The following is a 24,014-nucleotide window of genomic DNA, read 5'->3' on the forward strand; positions in this document are numbered from 1 at the left end:
AGACGAAGTCGAGGTTTATTTTTAAGAATCAAGCCTCGCCGGGTTTAAACCACTAGTTGAAAACCGATTCAACACACTTTGATTCCCATTCTTAAATACCTTTTCGGTCAAAAAACATCAACACTTTTTGGTCAAAAAGTAAAATAAATGCAAAAATTATAATTGTTCAATGAATTCTTTCAACACAACACCAGCTATGAAATGGTAGGGCCCTCGGGTAAACAACTCCTTATATTATAAGGAGATTGCTGTGCGCGTTGCGCGTATTGCGTGATTTGGCACAACTGTTCCAGCTGTTGCTCTCGACCAATAGGAATGAAGAAACTGTTTTATAAGCACAGGTGCAAGCTCGCGTGTCACGCCCATGTTTCAACACTTTTTACTGGTGTTATATCATCTGTTCAAACACCCTAACGTGATGCCCTCTCGACCAATCAGATTGGATAAACTGTCTTAGGTATTTAAGAATACTAAATAAAACAACATTCAGCATTTGCAGCTCATTCATGCTACCGAAAACCCACCCTTAACAAATTTGTAAATTCCCTCTGGTGGAAAAACGGATTAGGATTTTAGAGATTCATTTGAAAGGGTTTGCTATTGGATGGTGGGGTTATACCACAATATGAAGGCTGGTTGTTACAGTGTTATAAATAATGGCAAAATCTAGCAAGCCTGACCACTTTGAGATTCTTTGGCTGGTCCTCAGGCTTGTTTGAACTGGTGTTTGGCCAGGGGACCACTGTTATGGGAGAACGCTGGCAAGTTTTTAAGAATGTTTCAAATTATTGTTTGTTCGCGTAATTTTAAGGGGAACAACACCCACAAATTTGGATAATGATTCATGTACGTGTAAGAATGTTGCAAATTATTGCTTCATATGCAAAAAAAAACAAAAAAAAAACAAAAAAAAAAATCCATAAATAATTATTTACACACACACACTTACGTATGTACATGTATGCCCAGTTCAATCTGGTTTCACTGGAACACTTCAGTAACATACATTGTACCATGTACAATGTTTTCTTTTGAAGCATTGTATCAAAGAGTACAAAGTCTACTGATAAGTTTCATTTCAGGAAAGTCATTCTCAGCAGTGAGTCATCCAGTTGTAAACATTTAAACAGTTTCTGCAACCCACTTGTGGAAGGGCCATGACTTGGGGTCCAAAAGTACTTGTTTTTGTAATATGATACTGTGTTGAGTGAAGCAGATTTATTTTAGAGATCTGCGGATGTCATTATAGGCAAGTTGAGCAAGGAATTTAAAGTGAGATGTTTACAGCATGTGTAGAATAATTCCAATATTATCAAGCACAAGTAAGTATTCAAATGATAACTTGCTGGTGTTTAAACATCCCCTGAGAATTGTTTTTGCTTGTTCTGAAAAGATATTATGAATTCAAACAGATAATAATAATAATATTGAATGAAGTCTTATATATAGCGCACGTATCTACGAAACAAGGTACTCAAGGCGCTGAAAGATAGGTAATTGCAGTGATGAACTTTGAGACCCAATTATTTAGCACCTTAAAAGGGTTTACAAGGTGCTACGGCGCATACAGCAGCCATAGCCAGGAACACCGGGGCGAACCCCTTCTCTTTTCGAAAAGTGCACTGGGTTCTTTTACATGCGTTACACAACACATGGGACCAACGGCTTTACGCCCCATTCGAAGGACAAAGCATTATGGTTAATTGCTTGCTTAAGGACACAAGTGTAACGGCTGGGGATTCGAACCCACACTCTGCTGATCAGAAACACCAGAGTTTGAACTCGGTGCTCTTAACCACTTGGCCACGACACTTCCAGATCAATGAATGTTGCGAGATGCTACATCGGTTTGATGACATTCGTCGAGAACAGGGTGGAACATGTGAAGGTTGTCATCTCCCACCCGGCTTGAAGGTTGAAATGTCTGGAAGAATTGTTTTCAACCATTTTATTAAACACTGGTTACTGTATACCTACATGTATGCATGCCTGATGCTTTACCAATGCAATAGAGGCCCTCAGCATGCACTAGTCTGTACCTTGGTGCCCTTGAACTATTCTAATAGAAACTCTGCATTTTCCTTTTAAAGGTGCTCGTTACTGACTAACAATTGCTTTGCCCTTTTTCAAGAAGTAGCAGTCCACAGTTTTAATTTTTTTTAACTTAGGGTCAGCATAGCAAAAATAAATTCACAGGTTAGCAAGAAAAAGAGGCTTGTGGTCGTACTACTTTCTACTGTTGGGGTACGCAATTTGCGCTAACGTTGTGCAATGCACTACCTTTTGCAGATTAATTTGATGCTAACACTGAAAAATCAGCAATGAAGGTTGTTAGAACAGAATGCTTCAGGAAGCAATGCAATTGAAATTGCCTGTGACATGTACCCATTTTGATAGTTAATTAATGATAAATTTGATGATTTAAATGTCAAATTGAGTTTTTGAATGCACTAATTTTCCAATAGATAAAGTTTCTCATGAAAGCGGGGATTAATTACAAGTCTCATTAAAAAAGTGTAAAAATGTCATTTTCGACGGTGATAAGGCCAACGTCAATGGCAATTTGATTGATCACCATCAACATTCAGGAATGAACTGAGAATTCTCTCTACAATATTGTACCGACCATCTGTTTAAAATAGTGATGATGCCTATGCATGTATATGAACCTTCTTCTAGGAAACACGGTCGTCTTTATTGGTCTAGTTGTTAAGATTTATATTACATCTGTAAAACCAGTAGAGGGGAACACTACAGTGGATTCTACCCACATGATTTAGTCTCGGAGAACGTGACCCACATGATTTAGTCTCGGAGAACGTGACGCAGCCGAGCAGTCCATCATGGACTCATTCTGAAATGTTTCTGATCAGGGCAACAGAGGCCGTGTACTTCCAGGCTTGTGGTTGTTCAGGCTCTAGAGTAGAACGCAGAAGCTACAACCATGTACACCCGTTGGTCTCAGTAGGCCTACACTGTGGATGATTGAGGACACCGGCTCAAGTTATGATTCTGCATAATCCAACCTATGGACCTGTGATTTTTTTCTCTGGTTTGTAGGACCATGGAGGCCATGGTAGGACTGAAAAATACTGACATTTGAATTAGGGTGGGAATGGCATGGTGGTGGTGAAGTCTGCTGTTCATGTTGGCTTGTTGTTTGAAAGGCATTCACATTGGTTTCTGTGTGGGGTAATACCACGTTATAGAACAAGCAACAATTGTGTAGTCTTCTTTAGTTGTTATGGATAACATTGGTGTGAACTTTTCAACTAGCCTGATCTAGTCATCATCGGGAGACACACTAATTAAAACTCTTTTAAAATTTTGTTATTCTGTTATTTCTAAAAGCTGTTGAATTATCATTACACATGACATGCACACTTCCTGAAAACATTTCACTACCACCAATGTGGTGATAATGTTTATTATGTCAATCTTTCCTATGGTACAAACTGGACAATCCAATTTGCAGGAATACATCATGTGTCAATGCTACACGTCATAGAAGTCAGACATTTTGGCACTTCATTATCGCGGGTCTGTTAAAAGAATTGAGTGTCTGATGTTGTAAGTCTCTTTTTAAAGGGATGATGCTGGTTTTTGTTGGAAGAGCAAATTCATTCTTCACCACCAGAAATAATGTTATCGAGGGATGTAACATTTTTCTTTTTATTAGTATATTTTTATTTGATGTGAACAATGAAAATTCAAAATTGACTAGAGTGGGATTTGAACCAATGACCTCTCAACCTCACGTTTAATGTGCCAGCAGTCTACATACCAAGAAACATGTATGTATCGCGCCCTATACGTTAAAGGTCTCCCAATATCAATATCAATATCTTTGTTAGAGGGGCCTGGTCAGAAGACATACAACTGTGTAGCTAGGAATCACATTTCACACCCAAGTTTACAAAGCGGCAGCCAGGAGATCACTTTAACAGGGGATGCATTTTTTTTAATTTCAACTATCAAATCAGACGCCACAAGGGAAACATTAAAGATTTAAGTTTTAGTCGGCCTGCATTTAAACCATGTTTTGGACCTGTACTGTCACCTGTGCCATTGGCTCTCCTCCCGAAACCATTTAAACTCCTTAGCAGTATGCAGCACCTGCAAACAAGTTGGCATGAATGTAAAGCTATTATGACACAGCAATCCCTATACTCAAAGGGTTTTGCAGTATCGCGTCTACATGTACATGAAATATGTACTTGTGTATCAGGGAACAAACTATTTCATTGGAAATGGAGCTCATTTTGCTAAAGGATAGCCATTTGCCAAGAATTTGGAAGAAGTTCCGAGGGAGAAAGGGGCAAAGTGCCAGATAGGGAAGGGGATAGTACTACCTGTTCCAAAACCACCCTGGATTCTAAGCTTTCTAACTGTGGCTTACCGCAACTTCTTATAAGACAATATGCACTTGAGTAATTCCCATTTTTGGTACCTCTTTCCAAGAGGCCCAAAGAAAACTTTTGGAGAAATGTCAGATTTTATTGGGCTTGGCAGCTGGAGTCATTCCGTTCAGGGAACGGTTTTGTATTATGCATGCGAGGATTGGTTTTTGTAACTGGAAACCTTTAGCTTCAATCACATTTGTCTGGGCATTTTTGGATGGAGTGAATGTCAGAATTTATTGATGTTGTGCAAAACATGCCATGTCAAACCTTGGTACGGTCTCTAAATCATAGTCTTTTTCACTGTATGGAAAAGAAGGAAAAATGCAATGAGCATAAATTTTGTAATAAAGGCACTAAATTTCTGTTATCATTATAGATTAATTGGTGGTTAACTTGTGCGGTTGGGTTGGTGAGGTATGTTTTGGCTCCTTTCACATCTGGGACGCGCTTTGAATCCCACTCGGGGCACTATGTTTTCAGTCCCTACCTGATTGTGTGGGTTTTCCCTGGCATAATTCTCTTGGGTTTTCCTCCCACATCTAGAACTAAAACTTCCTTCCTTGTCTTCTCTCCATGGGGCTCTTGGCTAGTACAGTGATTAAGTTTGCTTTTCTGAGAGTGCTTAGCTTCACAACCAGAATAAATGAAGTGGATGAAATGACAACATTGTGGTGTGGCTGGATGTGTTATTCTTAACAGTGGTGTGTCCTTGGTTTTGATAAAGCATTGGTTTTTGGAATCTGAGTAAATTAATTCCAATCCTCTAGTTTCCCCCTGTATAATAAACTGAAGGAGGAGGTAAACAATTCAAATTGATAATTGAAGCAAAACTTTACACAGATTTGCAAACTGACAAACTGATACGGTGCTCACACTAATGAATGATAATTCCATCTACACGTCCAAATAATGAGATTTTGAAAATGTCATCAGGCAGTTAAGTTTTCAAGTTTTGGAGTTAAACAAAAATCAGAGCCTGTTTTCAAGGCACTGATCGTTACCTTGGAATTCTGCACTCATGGCTTAAATATTCCAATGCTTTGCAGGGCCCTTTAAGTGCAGAATTCTTTGGCAAGCTGTGCCATGAAAATGGGCTCAGGGCCCAATTTCTTAGAGCTACTAAAAATCAGCGAATAGTGGAATATGGAATGGTATTTTGGCTGGTAACCTTATTCTAGTAGGCACAATTTTGTTGTGCTTTTATCTACTTTTTACAAGCAGCTCTGTGAAATTGGGTCCAGGTAGCAGCGCACATGTGTCTCTACCACTTAGATCATGTCTCTATACCACAAAGTTCAAATCTCTCCTCAAAACTTATCTCATGTGATGTCACAGGTTTTCAAGGACTAATTTGGTTGTGTCTGTTTTCTTTGTGTACATTTACAAGTTGGTTTCACTGCGCCTTGAACACCCAGCAAGGTGTACACTTAATTTGTTTGATTATTTTTGTTCAAATTGTAATTAGGCGTCACTTTTCTTTTCGTTATCAGACGTTAGAGTTTCGTTAGAGTTTCATAACTCATCAAAACCATTTTAATTTGAATGGGGCATCAACTGCTTGACCACACTCTCTGTCAAGCAAGTTATGTATTTTGTAAATTTTCCTGTTATACATGCATGTGATCTGCAGTTAGTGTATTTTTGTATGTAGAATATTTACGTACAAAGCATAATCACCATGATCGGCAGCATATTGCCCACTGCACCTTGTAAATCATTACATGGTGCTTTAATTAATAGGAATAGGTCTTATACTTCAAAACGTAGCGCCACATACCTTGCAGGAAAAATACTGAGCGCTTTGATCCGGCCCTTAGGGGTGTGATAAAGCGCTTTGTATAAGAACCTAGTATTATTATTATCATTATAAACATCTCTTTTGTAATGTTGAACATTTGATAGCCTGATTTTTATGTTATTAATGCTTCCCTTGGGAATAAGCGTTGCTAATTGCTGACATTTTGCTGTCAACAGTTTCATGATTTACGTCCGGATTTTATGGTCTGAAACAAACTGGGCGCCAGTTTTGCTGTTTCGTTGATAGAGATATGTTTCAATCTCTCAGTGGAGCATTCAGTAAATGAAGATTGAAGTTTCCAGTACGTTAATTTAGCGGCCATTTCTACTGGATGGACAGGGAAACTGTGCCCCAATTTCGTGGCTCCAGTTACACAGTAAGCAAAGAATCAGCACTTATGGAAGCAGTGAATTCTGCTTACGTGTATGTCAAGCGTATTTCACACAGGTTAGTAGGGAATAGGGAATGTCTGCCACATGCGTGTGCATAGTCCCTGTTACTTGACATTCTTGGCTTACACAGCTAGCGTAGAAATTCAGCACTTGCTCTGTAAGGGAAAAAATGGTGATCACAATCTCAGAATTGAGTGGTAAGCAGAGCCATGAAACTGGGCACTGTAACCCCAAAGACAGGCACTGGTTATACAAACCCCAAAGTATCATTAAATACTCATTATACAGAACAAACATTTAACTAGGGTTTGCCCTTAAAGGAACACGTTGCCTTGGATCGGTCGAGTTGGTCTCTGAAAAGCGTTCTGTAACTGTTTGTTATCAAATCGATATGGTTAGAAAGATGTTGTAAAAGTAGAATATAATGATCCACACAAGTATCACTCAAAATTGCACGGTTTTCCTTTTACGTCGCGAACTAACACGGTCGGCCATTTATGGGAGTCAAATCACGGTCGGCCATTTATGGGAGTCAAATTTTTGACTCCCATAAATGGCCGACCGTGTTAGTTCGCGACGTAAAAGGAAAACCGTGCAATTTTGAGTGATACTTGTGTGGATCATTATATTCTACTTTTAAAACATCTTTCTTACCATATGCATTTCATAATAAACGGTTTCAAACCCTTTTTATAGACCAACTCGTCCGATCCAAGGCAACGTGTTCCTTTAACCTTTTCAGTGACTGTGCAACTGCCAGGTTACTCGCCGTTTTACTCGTCTGCATACATATGTACATGTATGTTTTCACTGATCCATGATTCTTATAAAACAGGTATACATTTTATATACTAGTTGCAAATTTTTACTTGAGCATTTCAAAGGAACTGAGGTAAATGAGGGCAATTGTATAATACTGGAATAGTCTTAAGGGCACTCAAGGCAATTTCCACGGGCACGGAGGTAATTTCCTCCTTTTTCTTCATGATCAGTTTACCAGCACAGTCCAACAGAATCAAACAAATTATGCTGTTGGATTTTGATGGGTTTGGGACAGTGAGGGTTTACCGTCTGAATTGATTAAACCTAAAGCCAGAATCAAACCTCATTTCATTAGACATTTTAGTCCGGAGTCTAGACTGGCGTTTGAGTCATGCATCGATTCGGTTATACCAACCGAATAGCAAAAGTATTCAGTACTTTTCTAGGCCCCCTTCGCATGGAGCAATAATGGCGATGGCCCCTTGCAATGCATGTGTCATACAAATTACCTAACAATCCTTCTAGGTTGGAATCACAAGATGATTGTGCATGTAAATGGTTTGGGGTTTACTTTTGGCAATTGTCAAAGCTCAGTATCCTCTCACTTACATGTATTGGATCCCAACATACATAAAATAACACAATTTTTGCTCAATTGGTCATCAAAGTTGCAAGAAAGTAACAAAAGAAAAAAGAAAAACCCATTGTTACACAGATCTGTGTGCTCTCAAATGCCTTTACTAAAGACAGGACCACTGAATTACATGTACAGTACATGAATAACATATAATTTTAAAATGCGTACATGTACAAACTGTCTGTATGGTGTTTTTTATATAAAAAACGTTGTATTATTAGAATGGGAATCAAAACAGTGAATAACTTTGTTTTTCCAAAACAAACAGTGATGTACTTCCCCTTTAAAGAATGCTTTTAAAACGTTTTAAACAGTACCTTTATCTGTAAAATGAAATGGCTGTATGTTGACTGCTGCTACCACAAAATATCTGCGTCCGTACTAGATAGCACTTTGACAAATCTTTATCTAAGAAGAAACCAGCCAAAACTTCCATCTACATTGCAAATTAATTCACAGAGAAATGTCATTTTCTGTCATAAAATCTTGATTAAATTGGCTCCCCAGAAACCTCTTTCTGAAAGTGCAGCTACCTACATGTGATGTTCTGCTCAAATATCTTCATTGGGTTTTCAATCAAGTTAATGCTCATCCCAAATGAAATAAATATACCCTGATTAGGACAGAGAAGCTCCAGTGGGGGTAGTTTGTTGGTTATTTCAGGTCATTTTGGGCAGCTTTCTCATTCATTGTCGTCAAGCCTTTTTTTATGAGTCACGACAGCCATTAAGATATATCCATCTATCTCATTTAGCCTTCATAAAGATAAAACTATCCGTCTTATTATTGCGTTGCCTGATTAGTGTAAGTGGTTGTTCACCGGTTTCATTGCGTTAACGAGCATACCAGTGGTGAGTCGTTAGAGTTGTCCTTTTTTCTGTTTTTTTCCCCCTTGTGTGTTTAATTAAAACGTGACCTATTGTACTTTGCAGACTTGTTGAAAGTTGTACACAATTTTCCCTTGAAGACAAATTTACATGCGAATAGACCTCTTGCATGTGACGTCACACTCTCAAGAACTGCCTCACTGAGGTCAAAAAGCACCCTCACTGGGGTCATAGGATTGGACGATGGCTGTTCTTTGTGCGTAGAAACGTGTGCGTGAGCATTTCGCGTTATGCAAGGGGTCTAGGTCACCTGATGTCATCAACTCAATAATCTTGGTTGCACCATTTTTGGAGTCAATGTCCTTGTGTGTTATTATACAAGGAAGTGGACATTTTGCATGACACAGTGTTTTCATGCTTAGCGTAATTTGTATGTGCAATTTGACTCTCAAAATAGCAAGCATGGCAGACAATATACCCGGAGCTTGAAATTTACACTTGGCCGAAGGGCCGAGGCCAGTAACTTTAGCTTTGGGCCAGTAAACTTATGAAACTTCATGTTGAATGTTTGAATGATACACTTCAGATAATAGGCAAATCTTCCTCTTATTTAATAATAATAATAATAATAATATCAAAGTCTTATATAGCGCACGTATCTACCGACAAGGTACTCAAGGCGCTTAGTAAATACATTTATACAGAAAGAGAGGTTATTGAAAGTTATGAATTCTGAGACCCAATTATGTAGCACTTTATAAGGGTTTATAAGGTGCTACGGTCATTTAGCAGCCGCAGCCAGGAACACCGAGGCAAACCCGTTGTAGATAAGTGCACTGGGTTCTTATACATGCGTTACACAACACATGGGACCAAGGGGGGGGGGGGTTAAAGGAAGAGTATTCACTTCTATATGTTTCTCTTTAAAAGGAAAGAACAACACACCAGTGTATTTGTTTCTCCTAGATTCGGTGCTCAGTGTTATGATTCGTAACAAAAATAACTTTTGCTTGTCATTCAAACAAACATGCAGGCAGTAGAGATGCATATTTTCATATATTTTATGCCGCTAAGGAACCGAGTTGGTTTATGGATATCGACCATTTGAATGATTTAATTTTCTTTGGATGAAGTGTTTGGTCTGACAAGAACTGGGTTTGAGATACTGTATAGCAGGGTTTGCCCATAACTAGGCAGTGTCTGAAACAGCAATTATGGCTACAGCTGTAGCTAGATCAGCAGCACGTCTGTCAGTGTTGAAGAGTAGGCAGAGGCGTGCGATTTAGCCGTAGCTGTAGCTCAAGTCGCTGTTTGGGACACTGCCCTAGTCAGTTGGACCAGTTTCCTTGCCATTTCACTAGTCCAGCAGCCTTTTCACTAGTTTGTATTTTGTATTAAATAGGGGTGCTTTTCAAAACTGAAGCAGCAAGTTGATCCACATAATCAGGGCTTAATTTTGACTGGTCGTCAGGTACATACAGTAGTATCTTAAAACTACATGTAACATTTGGCCAGCAGACCACTGCTTAGGGAAAGCGCTGGTATGGACCCTTCTCACTAACTTTACATTTCTGTCACACAGTGGGAGATCTGCCATGGTGAAGAAGTACATGTATGCAGTATGTAGGATCAAAGCTTAGTGCCATTATACAATTGTTGCACGCTGTGACGGGATCCATGGCGTTTTGTACACCCGAGGGGGAAAATGGCACCCGAGGCGAAGCCGAGGGTGCCATTTGCCACTGAGGGTGAACAAAACCCATGGACCCCAGTCACAGCGTGCAACAATTGTTTTGTTATACCTTGGTAATATTTTTATTCCTCTTCTCGAAGTTCTGTTGTCATCTTCAAACATTATTAAGATGGAGCAATGCATAGTTCAATCATGGTTTAACAAGCAGACGGATGGTTCAAACAAGAAACAATTCTTCATCTGTTGATCGAACCCGCGTGTGTTTTGCACAGCGCTTGAAATCGACCAACGACGGGAACGATCAAGGTGATGTACACCGGGTGTACATCACTTTTCATGTTACCCGGCGCGCTGTGCGTTACGCGTAGTGGTATCATTAGCCATGATGCGTATTTGTTGCACGGCACGTGATAGGTTCTCGACCAATCAAACTTCACAATTTGCACAGAGGTACATGTATAACAACCAGTGTTGTGCAACCGACCTAAATGCTTTTTTCATGTGTACTTCTTATGGCTGGTTCCATGTTTATTTTTCTTTAGTAGGAATTGTTTAAGCAATAGGAGAGCAGCTATATAGCTTTATTTGATTCATAGAGCAGCTATATAGCTTTATTTGATTCATTTGAAATTTAAAACTAACTTGATGATCACTACCAACTGGCCCATGGGCCTAATTTCATAGAGCTAAATATATTCATAGAGCTAAATATTGCTTGATAATTGTCTGCTAAGCAGAAATGATGAGTACACCAGTCACAGATTGTACACGTGGAAGGATTGATAACAATGATAGTTTGGCTGGTAACGTTATTCTGGTAAGCATAGTGTGCTGTGTAGCTTGTTTATGCTAAGCTCTATGAAATTGAGCCCTGGAACTTTCTTTAAAAGTGTTGTCTCTTTTATTTCCGGCTACAGGTGACCCTAATGGCCCACGCCCTGAAGCGAATCTCCTACGCAACCTGCGATCCAGAGTTTTGCCAGTTTGCCTTTCTCTCTCGAAACCCTAGAGGGCCTGTTGGGGTGCAGTACTGCCACGTATTTATCACAAGGGAACAGCACGAGGTTTGTATTCACTGATTATTTATTCTTTGAATTATTTGTTTGATGGGAGACTCATTGGTTGTGTGATTTGCGTACAAGTTGTTTTTACAGTGAGCAGCAGTTTGGGGGCATTGCTCATTTTGTGTGTCATGAAGATTCTTGTGTGTTACGCGGTGCCCACATGAAGATTCTTGTGTGTTATGCGGTGCCCACAGGGGCACTGTTGTTTGACTGAATGGTGGGTTGGACTTACATGTACCAGGTCGGTCTATTAGTGCGTGTGGAGCATCGCATGTGTATGAAGGTCTCAGATCCAACTTCCCTAAAGCTGGTAATCGCAAATAGTCACAGTTACTATCTTTCTATAAGTCACCAGCCAAAGTTCGATATCGACTGCATTGTTGTGACTGGTACCCTGTTATTGTTTTGTTTTAGCAAGTAATCTCCCTGAGCAGTATAGTGTGGTTATCGGCTTTTAAAAAATGCCCCCTGATAGATCTTGCTAAGCAGCAACAGGTCACCAGCCAAAGTTCTATATCGACCGTATTGTTGTGACTGTTACCCTGTAATTATTTTGTCTTAGCAAGTAAACTTGCTGGGCAGTATGGCTTTTTGTAATGTGGCCTTCTGCATTAACCCTGCACAGAATGAGTAATTTCCCCCATTGGTTCACATTCGTCCTGTGTAGACTCTGCAGACAACAAACCTGTCTATGAGTTGGTTATGGGATGGCTGGTTGGTGATGACGCAATTAGTCCCATCTTATGCAACACACCAATTAATGCTAACCTTACTTATGAGTTTTTCTCACCGTCCATCCGCATGTGATGAATTGTTTGGACTTTTTCCCAACTTCAAGATTATTTCTCACAGATCTCATTTGCCATTGAACTTTTGTGAAGAAAATGCTGTAGAGATTCAAGGCACAGTATTGTCCCTACTAAGTTTGTGTTTCTGATTGTTTGGTCCTTGAGAAAACATATTTTAACACCATAAACATAATTAAAATGACTCGGTTGAGTCTAGAACAGTGTGGACTTGCACAGAGGCCAACTGTTGCCCTTTCCTTGGCCCTGTCGCCCCTACAAGAGTTTCCAATTGAAAATGTCATTTGCTCAAAAAAATAAATATATACCCTGCTCTCTAACAAAGGTCAGAATCATGATTTAGAAATATTCTCGGGAAAAATATCAGATTGCCTTAAAAGATTTTGCATGAGCATCTATAGATTTTCAGAGACCAGGAGATTTTGTAAATACATGCACTCCCAAAATCCGCCCTAAATTGTAAATTTCCATCGCGCAAAATGTGTGTCTCTTGTCATCAGACTGAGATAGGCACTTGTATCAGGGTCATGTCCAGGTCCCTGGCACTTGTATAACATAAAGCCACTGGGCACCTTTAATCGTCAAAGACAAGTATTCTCACTTGGTGATACCCCAACTATGCATAAAATAACAAATATTTGAAAATTTTGACATAGGTCATCAAACTTGCAGGAGAATTACTGAAAGAAAAAATACCCTTTTGCCTTGTTGCACAATAATTTGTGCGGTTTCTGATGCCTAAAAATGCTTCATGCCTGAATTGCCATTTAATATTTGAGTGAGAAATAACCCCTTTCTACATTACTTCAGAGGAAGCCGTTTCTTACAATGTTTGATAAATTATACTTTCAATAGCCCTGCATTGCTCTATTACCAAGTAAGTTTTTACGCTAACCATTATTTTGAGTTATTACCAATAATGTCCAGTGCCTTTAAGGGTCATGTCCAGGTCCTGTTATGTCATGGAGGCTAATGCACAAGGCATCCCCATGTAGTTATGATTCACTTCCCTCTACTCCTACCCCATCTTGGCTAGAAGACATTGTGTGCATTAAAGCCCCCCCCCCTGATTCATGTTCTATGTCGATGTGATTAATTTAAGCTGAAATGAAACAGCTGATGTCTTGAACAATAAATCCCTTTAAGAATATTTAAAATGAAATACAGGGAAATTGCATTGGAATCATTTGTACAAAAAGAATCTTCCTCTACTGGGAAAGTAATGTGCTTACATGTATACAGTTCATGTCCGGCTGGATGCTCATGGTGTTTTAGAGACATGCAACTTTTCCTTGGATCAGCTGATTTCCTCTTTTTTTATTTTCAGTTTTACCATTCAAAATTGAAAAATACTACACAAAATCATTGACATTTTGTAATTTCCTCTTATTTTGTAAAGTTACAAGTTGCATGCCAATGCCTGTATATAAACATTGTTCCTGCATATATGAAGTGCTCATTGCTGTATTCCAATCAAAATTCACCCTATTAGACTAGGCAGTTTCCAGTGATTGACCTGCAGGAGAATCAAAAGGTTGTGGGTTCAAATCCTACCAAGCTTACTGCTGAATTCACAATGCCTAGAATAAGTATTGTCGACTAGTTTCTGAATCAAAATTTCTTGATTTGTCCAACTCGTAATCAAACAAATGTTTGTATGAGAGAGATTGGCTGTTGCTAGCTTGGTGTTTATGTCCTCTTGTGGGAGTTTGCTGAGTTCCCTTGACATAAAGATCTTTAAGATCTTATGTTTTAGCAGCATGCACTGCAACGATGTAATAGATGGGGATAAAGAGTATTTAACTTTGTTTTTCCCTAATGCAAATGTGTTTTAAGTAAGCCGGGGCGACTAGTGCGACTGTTGATTGCTTAGTCGAGTCGCGTCTAACGTTTTTCAACTATTCGGTTAATCGTGCCATCCACGACTACAGCAAAAGTATTCCCGACTTCAACAAAAATAGTTGCGACTACCTATTTGGTGAACCAATTCTGTTGTTCTCTCGACTTTTCACAACAACATAATGACACAATCCTTCAATCCTTTCAGCGCCTGCTGCAAACATGTCAAATTGCATTTTGGGAATAAGAAATTAGTCGCGACTACTGTCAAAGTCTGACTATTTGAGGCATGACTTTTCGAGTAGTAAATTTCACTATTTGCCCAGGCCTAGTATTGAGTACTGTATACTCAAGTACATTCCCAAGTTATCTTCTTGTGTACAGCATGACACATCATCAATCTCTTCAGTCACAAGAATTAAATGCAGGAATTATATGCAGGAATGCAGGAATGGCACAATTAAGGACTTCTGCTATTGCGAGTACAATTGAAGACAATCAGGCAAGATGGGTGCGGAGTCAATTACTTCCACTAACACATGACCTTAGGCTACCTTTCTGATTCAGATAAAAACCTCAAACCTTGTAGCACTGACTGCTTCTCGCTGTTGCGAATGTTATCATCCCCTGGCCGTGAAAAATCGCTAGTGACTCTGCCCCGGGCGTAACTAATCACCACTGACGGAACTGCATTTGCATGAGGGCATTACGATACATTGGGCGATTATTTTTTATGCATTAAATATGACTGTAGTACAAGTGTAGCTCTGTGAATAGGATTTGTCTTGCAAAAGTGCATTTCATTTTGTCGATTGTCAAAGGCGGACTAAGTAGCAATTTGATGATGTTTAGTAGAATTGCAGAGATAGAGTTATCTAGGAACAAACCTATTCCAGCTTTAGTGCATCGACATGTATGTTTCTTTTTTTCAAACACATGTTTTGTTTGTTTTCGTACGTATTTCTTATGTTATTTATTTTCTCTTCAAATCAAATGGGGAAAAAGCACTGTATTAAAACAACACTTAAAAGGTAGGGCCAAGAATTTGTGTGGTTAATGTAGTGTTGATTTGTAGGCCAATGATAAAGAAAGACACAATATACATGTACATTGTAGGTCACCTGGGAAGATTTCAGCTGAATACAGTGTCTACTTGTTTAGAAAACAGGAAAAAGCGTAACAGTATTTACATTGAAAACAAGGAGTACATCCAATGTTTACTGAGCTGACAGCGCGTATCAACCGCATCTCTGAAAATTTGAATCGCTAAAGTGACATAGATTTCGAGAAAGAAGTAATTTTCCACGAATTTGATTTCGAGACCTCAGATTTAGAATTTGAGGTCTTGAAAGCAAGCTTCTGAAAGCACACATCTTCGTGTGACAAGGGTGTTTTTTCTTTCATTAATATCTTGCAACTTCGGCGACTGATTGAGCTCAATTTTTGAGCTCAATTTTTTACAGGGTTATTGTTGTATGCATATGTTGAGATACACCAAGTGAGAAGTGTGGTCTTTGACAATTACCAATAGTGTCTTTAATGTAATATTGTGCGATTCACAAACAATAAATTGTGATTCAGTAACGAGTCACCAATACTTTTTAAAGTCATTGTGAAATCAGCAGTTAGCTTGACTGGATTTGAACTCAAATCCTTGGGATTGCAAGTCATGCAGTCAAAACAATGAAACTCTTAAATTACAAAATATTTGCTTTATTTTTGTTTTGTGTGTCAGCTGTGTTTGGCACATACATAATGTATTATCCTGTAATCTCGAACTTGTGCATGGTGAGAACCTAGAGTATGCAGATCACAAGATCTCTTATCTTTTTCATGAAATAGGTTCATTGCTTACACATTTTTGTGTGCTTTAGGAAAACAAATATTTTCTTACAAATATTAACAGTGGTTTAAAAATCAGACCCAAGTCTAGCAAAATATTCCTCAAGACAAAGATTCATCAGTTTTCTAAGAAATCAATCTTTACCTTGACTTTAAGATAGTTAACAGTTTCATTTGGCCAGGCAAACCTTTTCAACCAAAATTGCGTATCATACATGACTTGCAGCGCTGAAACATAATCAATATCTAAAATTGATGCGGCCTACTGGGAATATTGATAGTGAATTCTTCGCAAAGAATTTCACACGAAGCCTAGAGCCTGAGTTTCCCTGGTGTTGTGAAATCGTTCTCTCGCTCCAATTGCCCCATTACCATTTAAAAACCACTAATCTTATTGTCAAGGTTTAATTCTTGAGTTCTGTTCAACTGGCAACTTTCTGGCCCCTGGATATGAGACATCTTCAGTATTAAAGGGAAGGTATGGATGCACACCTACATTGACGGTTGGTAATCACTCTTTAAGTTGATATAAAAACATACTTGGTTAGAAGTGCAGCAGCTTTGGATAGTACAAAGCTTTTTAAGAATCATTTTACTTTGAAGTAGTATGGTTACGGAACAAATACATCGAGTTTTATCCCCAAGATATTTGAGTCGGAGACGTTTCCGGCAGACAGTTCCTCAGATTGTGTATCCTTATGACTGATTATTCTTCATGTGTAAACATAACTGCCTCGGATTTTGGCAAACTCTTGAAAGTAGTGAGTAGACAGTGCTTACACACATCGGTGTATGGGTAAAACCAAATAACATTATTCAAATATTTTCAGAACTAAAAGAACAAAAATTGGGAGGTGGAATAAATAAAAATAAAACAAATTGAATTGAACTCTATATAAAATAAATTGTGCATTTAGTTGTTTGCGACATTCACTTCTTGCCAGTTTGCCATACAGTGCAGGAGCATCTCTTTAAAGGGTTTTTAAACCTTATGCAGAGCAAGTTTTTTTGGCAATGACATGAATCTCTACTCGTTGTATGAAGATGTTTGTAATCTAATTTACCTGTCAAAGTTTCAGCCTCATTTGTCGTCAAGTACTTGAGAAAAAAAAGGGAAAATCTCAGAGCAATGTTTTTAGGAGAGTCGCGCAAGTCAATTGAACATGCTAAAATAATTTTTGTGAAATTATTTTACTCATTATTTTCTCAAAGACTACAGCAGCTCAGCAAGTAATATTTAAAGGGGAGCTTTCTACCATCATTATCTTTAGACCAAGTTTCATGTAAATCTGTGGACATTTGTGTTTTGTGTCAAACCAAAAACTACCCAAACCCTTTAAGGTTACTAATGGTGTTTTGGAGGCGTAGTGTCCCGATTCAATCCAATCTACTGTTGCAAGTCCCTTGGAGATAGCAGACACCTGCTAGTAATGGAGACCTTACAAGCACACTGAAATTGATTCCTAACAACTTGAGGGCTTTTAGGTAATGGTGAAAATCACAGGTAGAATGGCTGGTTACTCTTTCTTCACCTTTAGAGACCATTCAGTTCTGTATTGAATCATCACAGTTCGCCCTGAATGGCTAATATTGTTGTCTTTCTGACAACATTTCTGTCAGTAAAACATAAGAGAAAATAAAATTTAGCTGTTGCAAACAACTTTATAACCAAATGGACAGATGGTATAAATGCAAAAAATAGTTAATGGCCTGACGTTTCAACCCTAGCAGAGTCTTTCTCGAAGGCTGATATTTTTCTTGTCATGTTGTCTTCAAAACACGTTTTTGATTGGAATATAGATACATGTATGACATGATTGAGTGGTAAAGTGGGGTGTAGTTTTGGAGACATACTTTATAAAACAACCTTAAATCAAATCTCTTTCTAATAATACATTTTAAAAACTATATATGACAGACTTTTTTATTTTTCCTAAAATCGTATTACATGTAAATTGGCGCCTGAGACTGAATTTCATAGAGATGTTGGAGCAGTACATATTGCTGAATAATCTGCCTTTTTGACAGGTTACACACATGTAACAGAAAAGAGAAACTTGCCAACTGAGCTGACCTATCAAGCCCTAGTATTGACAGTCACCCTTCTTTGTCACTTTCTCTTGTGGTTTATTACTTGACAAATAAATAACTGAATTAAACAGACGCAGAAGCTAGCATTTGTTTGTTTGTTTTTTATTTCCAAATTTTACTATAAATGTTAGGCCGATACACACGAATAGCGGCTGATACGTAGAAGAATAACACGTAATACAAAACAAACAAATCACCTTTGATTTGACTTTTTTAGAAGATTTTTTGAAATTTCAAATTCACAGAAATCATCAAATAAAACCAATTCAAACAGTTCAGATTTCATCAGTGAAGTTTCTGAAACCAAACGTTAACATCAATTAAAACATTTCCAGAAACTTCATTCATCATGTACATTATACAATGTACATGTACATGTAATTCATCGTAAATCAACCAAACTGGCCAAGTTAGGGTCCAGAATGCCCTCTAGTTTAAAAAAGTAAACATAAAATCAAATCATTGGAGCACATTGAACATTACCATGACATGTCAAAACATTAAAAAGGACATTTTCAGTTCTATCAAAGTCAAAATCACTTTATTTCTTGAACCTTTCAAAACACCGCGATTGCCATTCAGCCAAGCGATAGAATTCTTCAGTCATATGTCAAACCAAACATTTTACACCCATAAAATATATTGTCCTTTCCGAGTGAACTGTAATTGGGCATCCCCCTGTAACTTTGATTTAATATAAAGCCGGAATGAGTTTAGTTGCTATGGGGATGCAATGCCATAGCAACAATTTGAGATTGTAGGTAGGCTCGGGGAGGGTTGGGTCTGTGGAGGAGACGGAGACAGCCATGCATTTTTTATTTTTTCAATCCCTTGTTCCATTTCTACCCCGAGAAAGGTTGGATAAACATGAATTTTTTATGTCACTGCCATCTTCTTGAAAATTCCCACTGCAGTGATGGCTGCTTTGGAAAGGAGGAACTAGTGAATAAAAAATGGTTAGCATCAAAACTTACCTGGTAATGAGCAATCGAAAGCTGTTGAAAACATTGTAAGAAACGGCTCCCTCTGAAGTAACAAAGTAACATAGTTTTTGTGAAAGAGATAATTTCTCACACAAATATTAAAAGACTTCAGGCCTGAAGCCTTTTATTAGGCATCTAAACCCACACAATTGTGCAACAATGGTGTGTTTCTTCCATTATTCTCTTGCAACTTTGATGACCAATTGAGTCCAAGTTTTCACAGATTTGTTATTTTATGCATATGTTGGCATACACAAAGTGAGAATTCTGGTCTTTGACAATTACCAAAGTTGTTCAGTGCCTTTACAGGAAACAGGAAGATGCAGAGTCCGTTTGCTACCTTGTCATTCATTAGGACAAAAAAACAAAACTCTTATCTTGGTAAATAAGATAAGATACAATTTGTTTTGATCATTAGTAAGTCATTAGTAATGACAAAGTGTCAGCCGACTTCAGCATGTTTCCCTGTGTTCTTTTTTGTGGCTGTTTTGGTGTTGAATTTTGCTTAGTGGGGGAGTTTGCAAAGCAATTTTTCTGCTGAGCAGGTTGGTAAACTTGTGGCGTCGGGAATACAGAAACTATGCGACTTAAAGTTCAACCTTACAGTAACTTACATGTACTTACGGTGGTATGGAGAAATAATAACTGTAGGTTTGACTTGATTAGTCATTGGGATCTTCCTTCTTTTTGGCCAAAGTTTGTTTATAAGTTTTGAGTAATTGTGTGCATATTTGAAGCACAGTTGTTAGGTCTTGAAGTGAAAAAAAAAAAAAAAAGTTTGACCGGTTGACAATTGTCACCAAATTGTGTACTTACGTATTTCTTTGAACCACATTGCTGTTGATAAATTTTTCATATTTGTACAAATTTCTTGTTTCTTGTCCTGCAGGCAGAGGAGATAAATGCCATTGTGGGTAAGGCGTTTAAAGTTGCCTACGCTAGCCTCCGCAGTAAGAAACAATTCTTTGAGCTAATGGAGGAGCTGAACCGTGAACAGGAAGAATACTTCGCTCAGATCACGCGGCAGCAGAACACAGCAGCGGTTGTTGAAGACTGGATGGATGGTGACATCAACAGGGAAAGAGTGCTCTCTGTTGGCCAAGGACGAGTCTGGGTAGGTACACGTTTATGACTTTACCTCAATGCAGTTATAGCGCCCTCTATTGACATGTGGCAAGAGTTGTTGAATCTTAGGCTCAGATATAAGACATCAATGTGGACAGTGTGCTCTCTATCAGCAAAAGGAAGGGTCTGGGTAGGTACTTGTTTGTGACTTCACTTGTATGCAGTTATAGTGCCCTCTACTGATATGTGGCAAATGGAAAAGTTTGCATTCTTGAAGTTCTGTGGTGCTACATGTAAGTCCAATTAGAGGCATAAAAAGGAAAGAGAACAACATTTGAGCTGTAGAGTTTGCACCTTTTGCGCTTCAAGCATTTTCAGGAATTGTGTTACATGTATAGGCATGGATGGAGACAACAACAGAGACCAAGGCCCGGTCTCGGTAGGTACTTGTTTGTGACTTGTTTGTGACTTCACCTGCAGTTAAAGCGCCCTTTAATGATGTGTGGCAAGTAAAAAGTTTGCATTCTAAGGCTACTTAGGTGCATAATTGATTAAGGAAACAGAACAAAAAGCCTTTATTGAATTGTGGAAAGCATTGTCAAGATTTGTATAAGACAGTGTGCTCTGTCGGCCAAGGACAGGTCTGGGTGCACTTATAGCCCCCTCTATTGGTTGCAAGCATCATCAGGAATTGTGTATTAGGCATGGATGGATACCTCAACAGGGGGCTCTCTGTCAAGGACAGGTCTGGGTAGGTACTTGTTCGTGACTTCTCCTGAATGCTATCAATAGCACCCTCTATTTGAATGTGGCAAGCATTTTGTTTTGACTTGTACATGGCAATGGTGGACTGGTAAAATCAACAGGGATTATGTGTTAAATGTCTGCCAGGGTTGGTAAGGTTCAATAGTGTTCAGCAATAGCGCCCTCTCTTGGAAAGTGATGAGTTAAATGTTTAGACTTGTATAAGGCAGTGATGGTGACTTCAACACGGGACAAGGTGCTTTCTGTTTAGTTAGGCAAGGAATGGTTTAGATACATTAGGTACGTACACTGGTATGTGACATCAACTGTGTTCAGTAATAGCACCCTCTCTTGGCAAGCATTATGTGTAGTCTTGTATGAGGCATTGACAAGGTGCTTTCTGTTGGCAAGGACCAATGGTGGTCTAGGTAGGTACATGTATGTGATCACCTATGTTCATTTATAGCGCCCTCTATTTGAATCTGGCAAGCTTGTACAGTATAACTCATGGATGGTGACACCCACATTGGACAAGGTGGCCTCTTTTGGGCAAGGACTGGTTGAGGCATGTACAGTACACTGGTACATGTATGTGTATAGCGCCCTCTAGTGGAATTTGGCAAGCATTCTGTTCAGACTTTGCAAGGCATCGATGGAGTCCATCAATAGGGACAGGGTGTTCTGTGTCAGCAAAGAGTAGGGTACGCGCGACGCGCACAGCATTCCCTTATTAGGAGTTGTTTACCTGAGGGCCTTGACTGGGCCTTACCATTTCATAGCTGGAGGGGTGTTGTGTTGAAAGAAATCATTGAAAAATTATGATTTTTGCATTTATTTTACTTTTTGATCGTAAATGTTGATGTTTTTTTCACCGAAAAGGTATTTATGAATGGGAATCAAAGTGTGTTGAATCGGTTTTCAACTAGTGGTTTAAACCCGCCGTGGCCTGGTTCTTGATTTACCTCGACTTCGTCTCGGTAAATCTATCAAGAACCAGGCCTAGTTGGGTTTAAACCACTAGTTGAAAACCTCTTCACCACACATTGATTCCCTTAGGACAAAACTATAAATAAATAGTAAACTTGGGGGTATAACCATGTGTTAACGTCTTTTGTGGGAGTGTTGGCTCTGAAAAGAGCCAATGTGGTCTCGACGCCTCAAATAGTATACTCTGCTCGTCTTCAGGAGAAACATTCAAGTGTTTAGCAAAATTGTTTTGTGCTTGGTTTTACTTTGTGCATAGATAGCTGTTATATAATAAGACTTGGGTCTTTGATGAAATTAGACTTGGATCTTTAAAAAATGTATGTATGCAAATTCCATTGCGGCAAAAACAAAATTAAGAACAATGATGTTGGAGGTCTTCAGATGCTACATGTATGTTGTCCACTTTAAGTTGAATTTCTGACGGCAGTATGTGTACTTCTTAAGCGGATTGGTACGGGTATGAACTTTAAAGGAACACGTTGCCTTGGATCGGACGAGTTGGTCTATAAAAAGCGTGTTTGTAACCGTTTTTATAAAATGCATATATGGTTGGAAAGATGTTATAAAAGTAGAATACAATGATCCACACAAAAATTTGCGAGGTTTTCCTTTTACTGTGCGAACTAACACGGTCGGCCATTTATGGGAGTCAAAATTTTGACTCCCATAAATGGCCGACCGTGTTAGTCCGACTGTGTTAGTCGACGAGGTAAAAGGAAGACCGTGCAATTTCGAGGCATGTTTGTGTCGATCATTGTATTCTACTTTTACAACATCTTTCTACCCATATGCATTTTATAACAAACGGTTACACAGGCTTTTCAAAGACCAACTCGACCGATCCAAGGCAACGTGTTCCTTTAAGTTGAGTGAGCTTTCAGATTCTACTGCTTGTTTTCCATGTACAGTAATTACTGCTTTGTTTTGTAATTTCCGAGTGGCTATTGGATCCAACCCCCAGTAAACATGAAGTTTAATATTAATACTCTGGTTTGACCCTTTCACCAATGTGGCTGAGCAGTGTATACTCGGTACTTTCCCGAGCTCTGTGGAAAAAATTCTCATAAGTCGGTTGGGATTCGAACCCACGACCATTGCAATTTTAGAGCAGAGTCTTACTGCTGATTTTGCCCGGGAGCTAGAGGCAGTTCGAAACCTATATTTTTTAGCAACCCAATGTTCACCGTTCCATCATTCTAAAACTGGGAAATTGCCAACGGTGTCAAGTGCCTGTAAATAAGGTTGTCACCTTGGTAACCACTCAGCTGAGGGCTTAGGTTGAAATTGTCTTGATCCGGTTTAGTAATGCAGTAATCCTTAAACCTTTTTTTTATCGTAGTTAATAACCGTTGTCCAGGCAATCTGCTGTCCCTCCCACTATCACAAGGTTGTCTTTGGGCTCGCATAACACCCTCCTTCTAAGGTTGCCAAGGTACCCATTCTCCTGAGAAATGTTCTCCACTGAAAAATGCCAAATATTGGCCATGGTTCTAACATACTCTTTTTAAGCTGGGGGCATTCTGGACCCCAACTTTGGAAGTTTGGTCAAAGCACGCTGAATTGAAACGAGGTATTCAGAATATTTTCTTAACAACAATAATAACAACAGCATTTAAAGTGCCATTTTCCAGCAGTTGGGAAATGCTACAAAAAACTGAATAACACCACAGAGGAAACATATCAATAGTATTATTACTACTTTGTGTGAAAACCCTACTTTGCAAATTGGAGCATTGTTAATCGTTTTAATCTTGAAAATGTTTATAAAAAGTAGAAAACGTTAAGATGAAAATAACTAAGGGGAGCTGAATGTAGGAATTGATATGCCTCTTTAAAACAGTCTAGATTGTAGGATGCACCAGGCAAGGAGTTCCATAGAGATTCAGTACATTGAATAATGCTGTACTATGAACATTCATTTTGGTATTACCCATACACACCGTTACTCAGTACTTTCCTGAGCTCTGTGAATAAAAGAAATTCACCCGAGTAATATGCCTGTGATTTTGCTCCCAGAGCTCGGGAAAGTAAGAGTATGCAGTGCTAGCACACATCGGTGCATACGGGTATGAAACCAAAAT

At 38.8% G+C, this 24,014-nt stretch overlaps 1 protein-coding gene across 1 annotated transcript in view; it reads left to right on the top strand.

The window, feature by feature from the left end:
• Positions 1-24,014, top strand: part of LOC117302283 — a 73,114-nt gene that overhangs the window by 19,692 nt on the left and 29,408 nt on the right. The window contains exons 4-5 of the mRNA XM_033786156.1: positions 11,430-11,576; positions 20,027-20,251. Of these exons, the coding sequence (XP_033642047.1) occupies positions 11,430-11,576; positions 20,027-20,251 (372 nt within the window). The remainder of the gene's footprint in view (positions 1-11,429; positions 11,577-20,026; positions 20,252-24,014) is intronic.

Source organism: Asterias rubens, chromosome 18 (genome assembly GCF_902459465.1).
Source record: "Asterias rubens chromosome 18, eAstRub1.3, whole genome shotgun sequence".
In the NCBI taxonomy this organism is placed as follows: Eukaryota; Metazoa; Echinodermata; class Asteroidea; order Forcipulatida; family Asteriidae; genus Asterias; species Asterias rubens.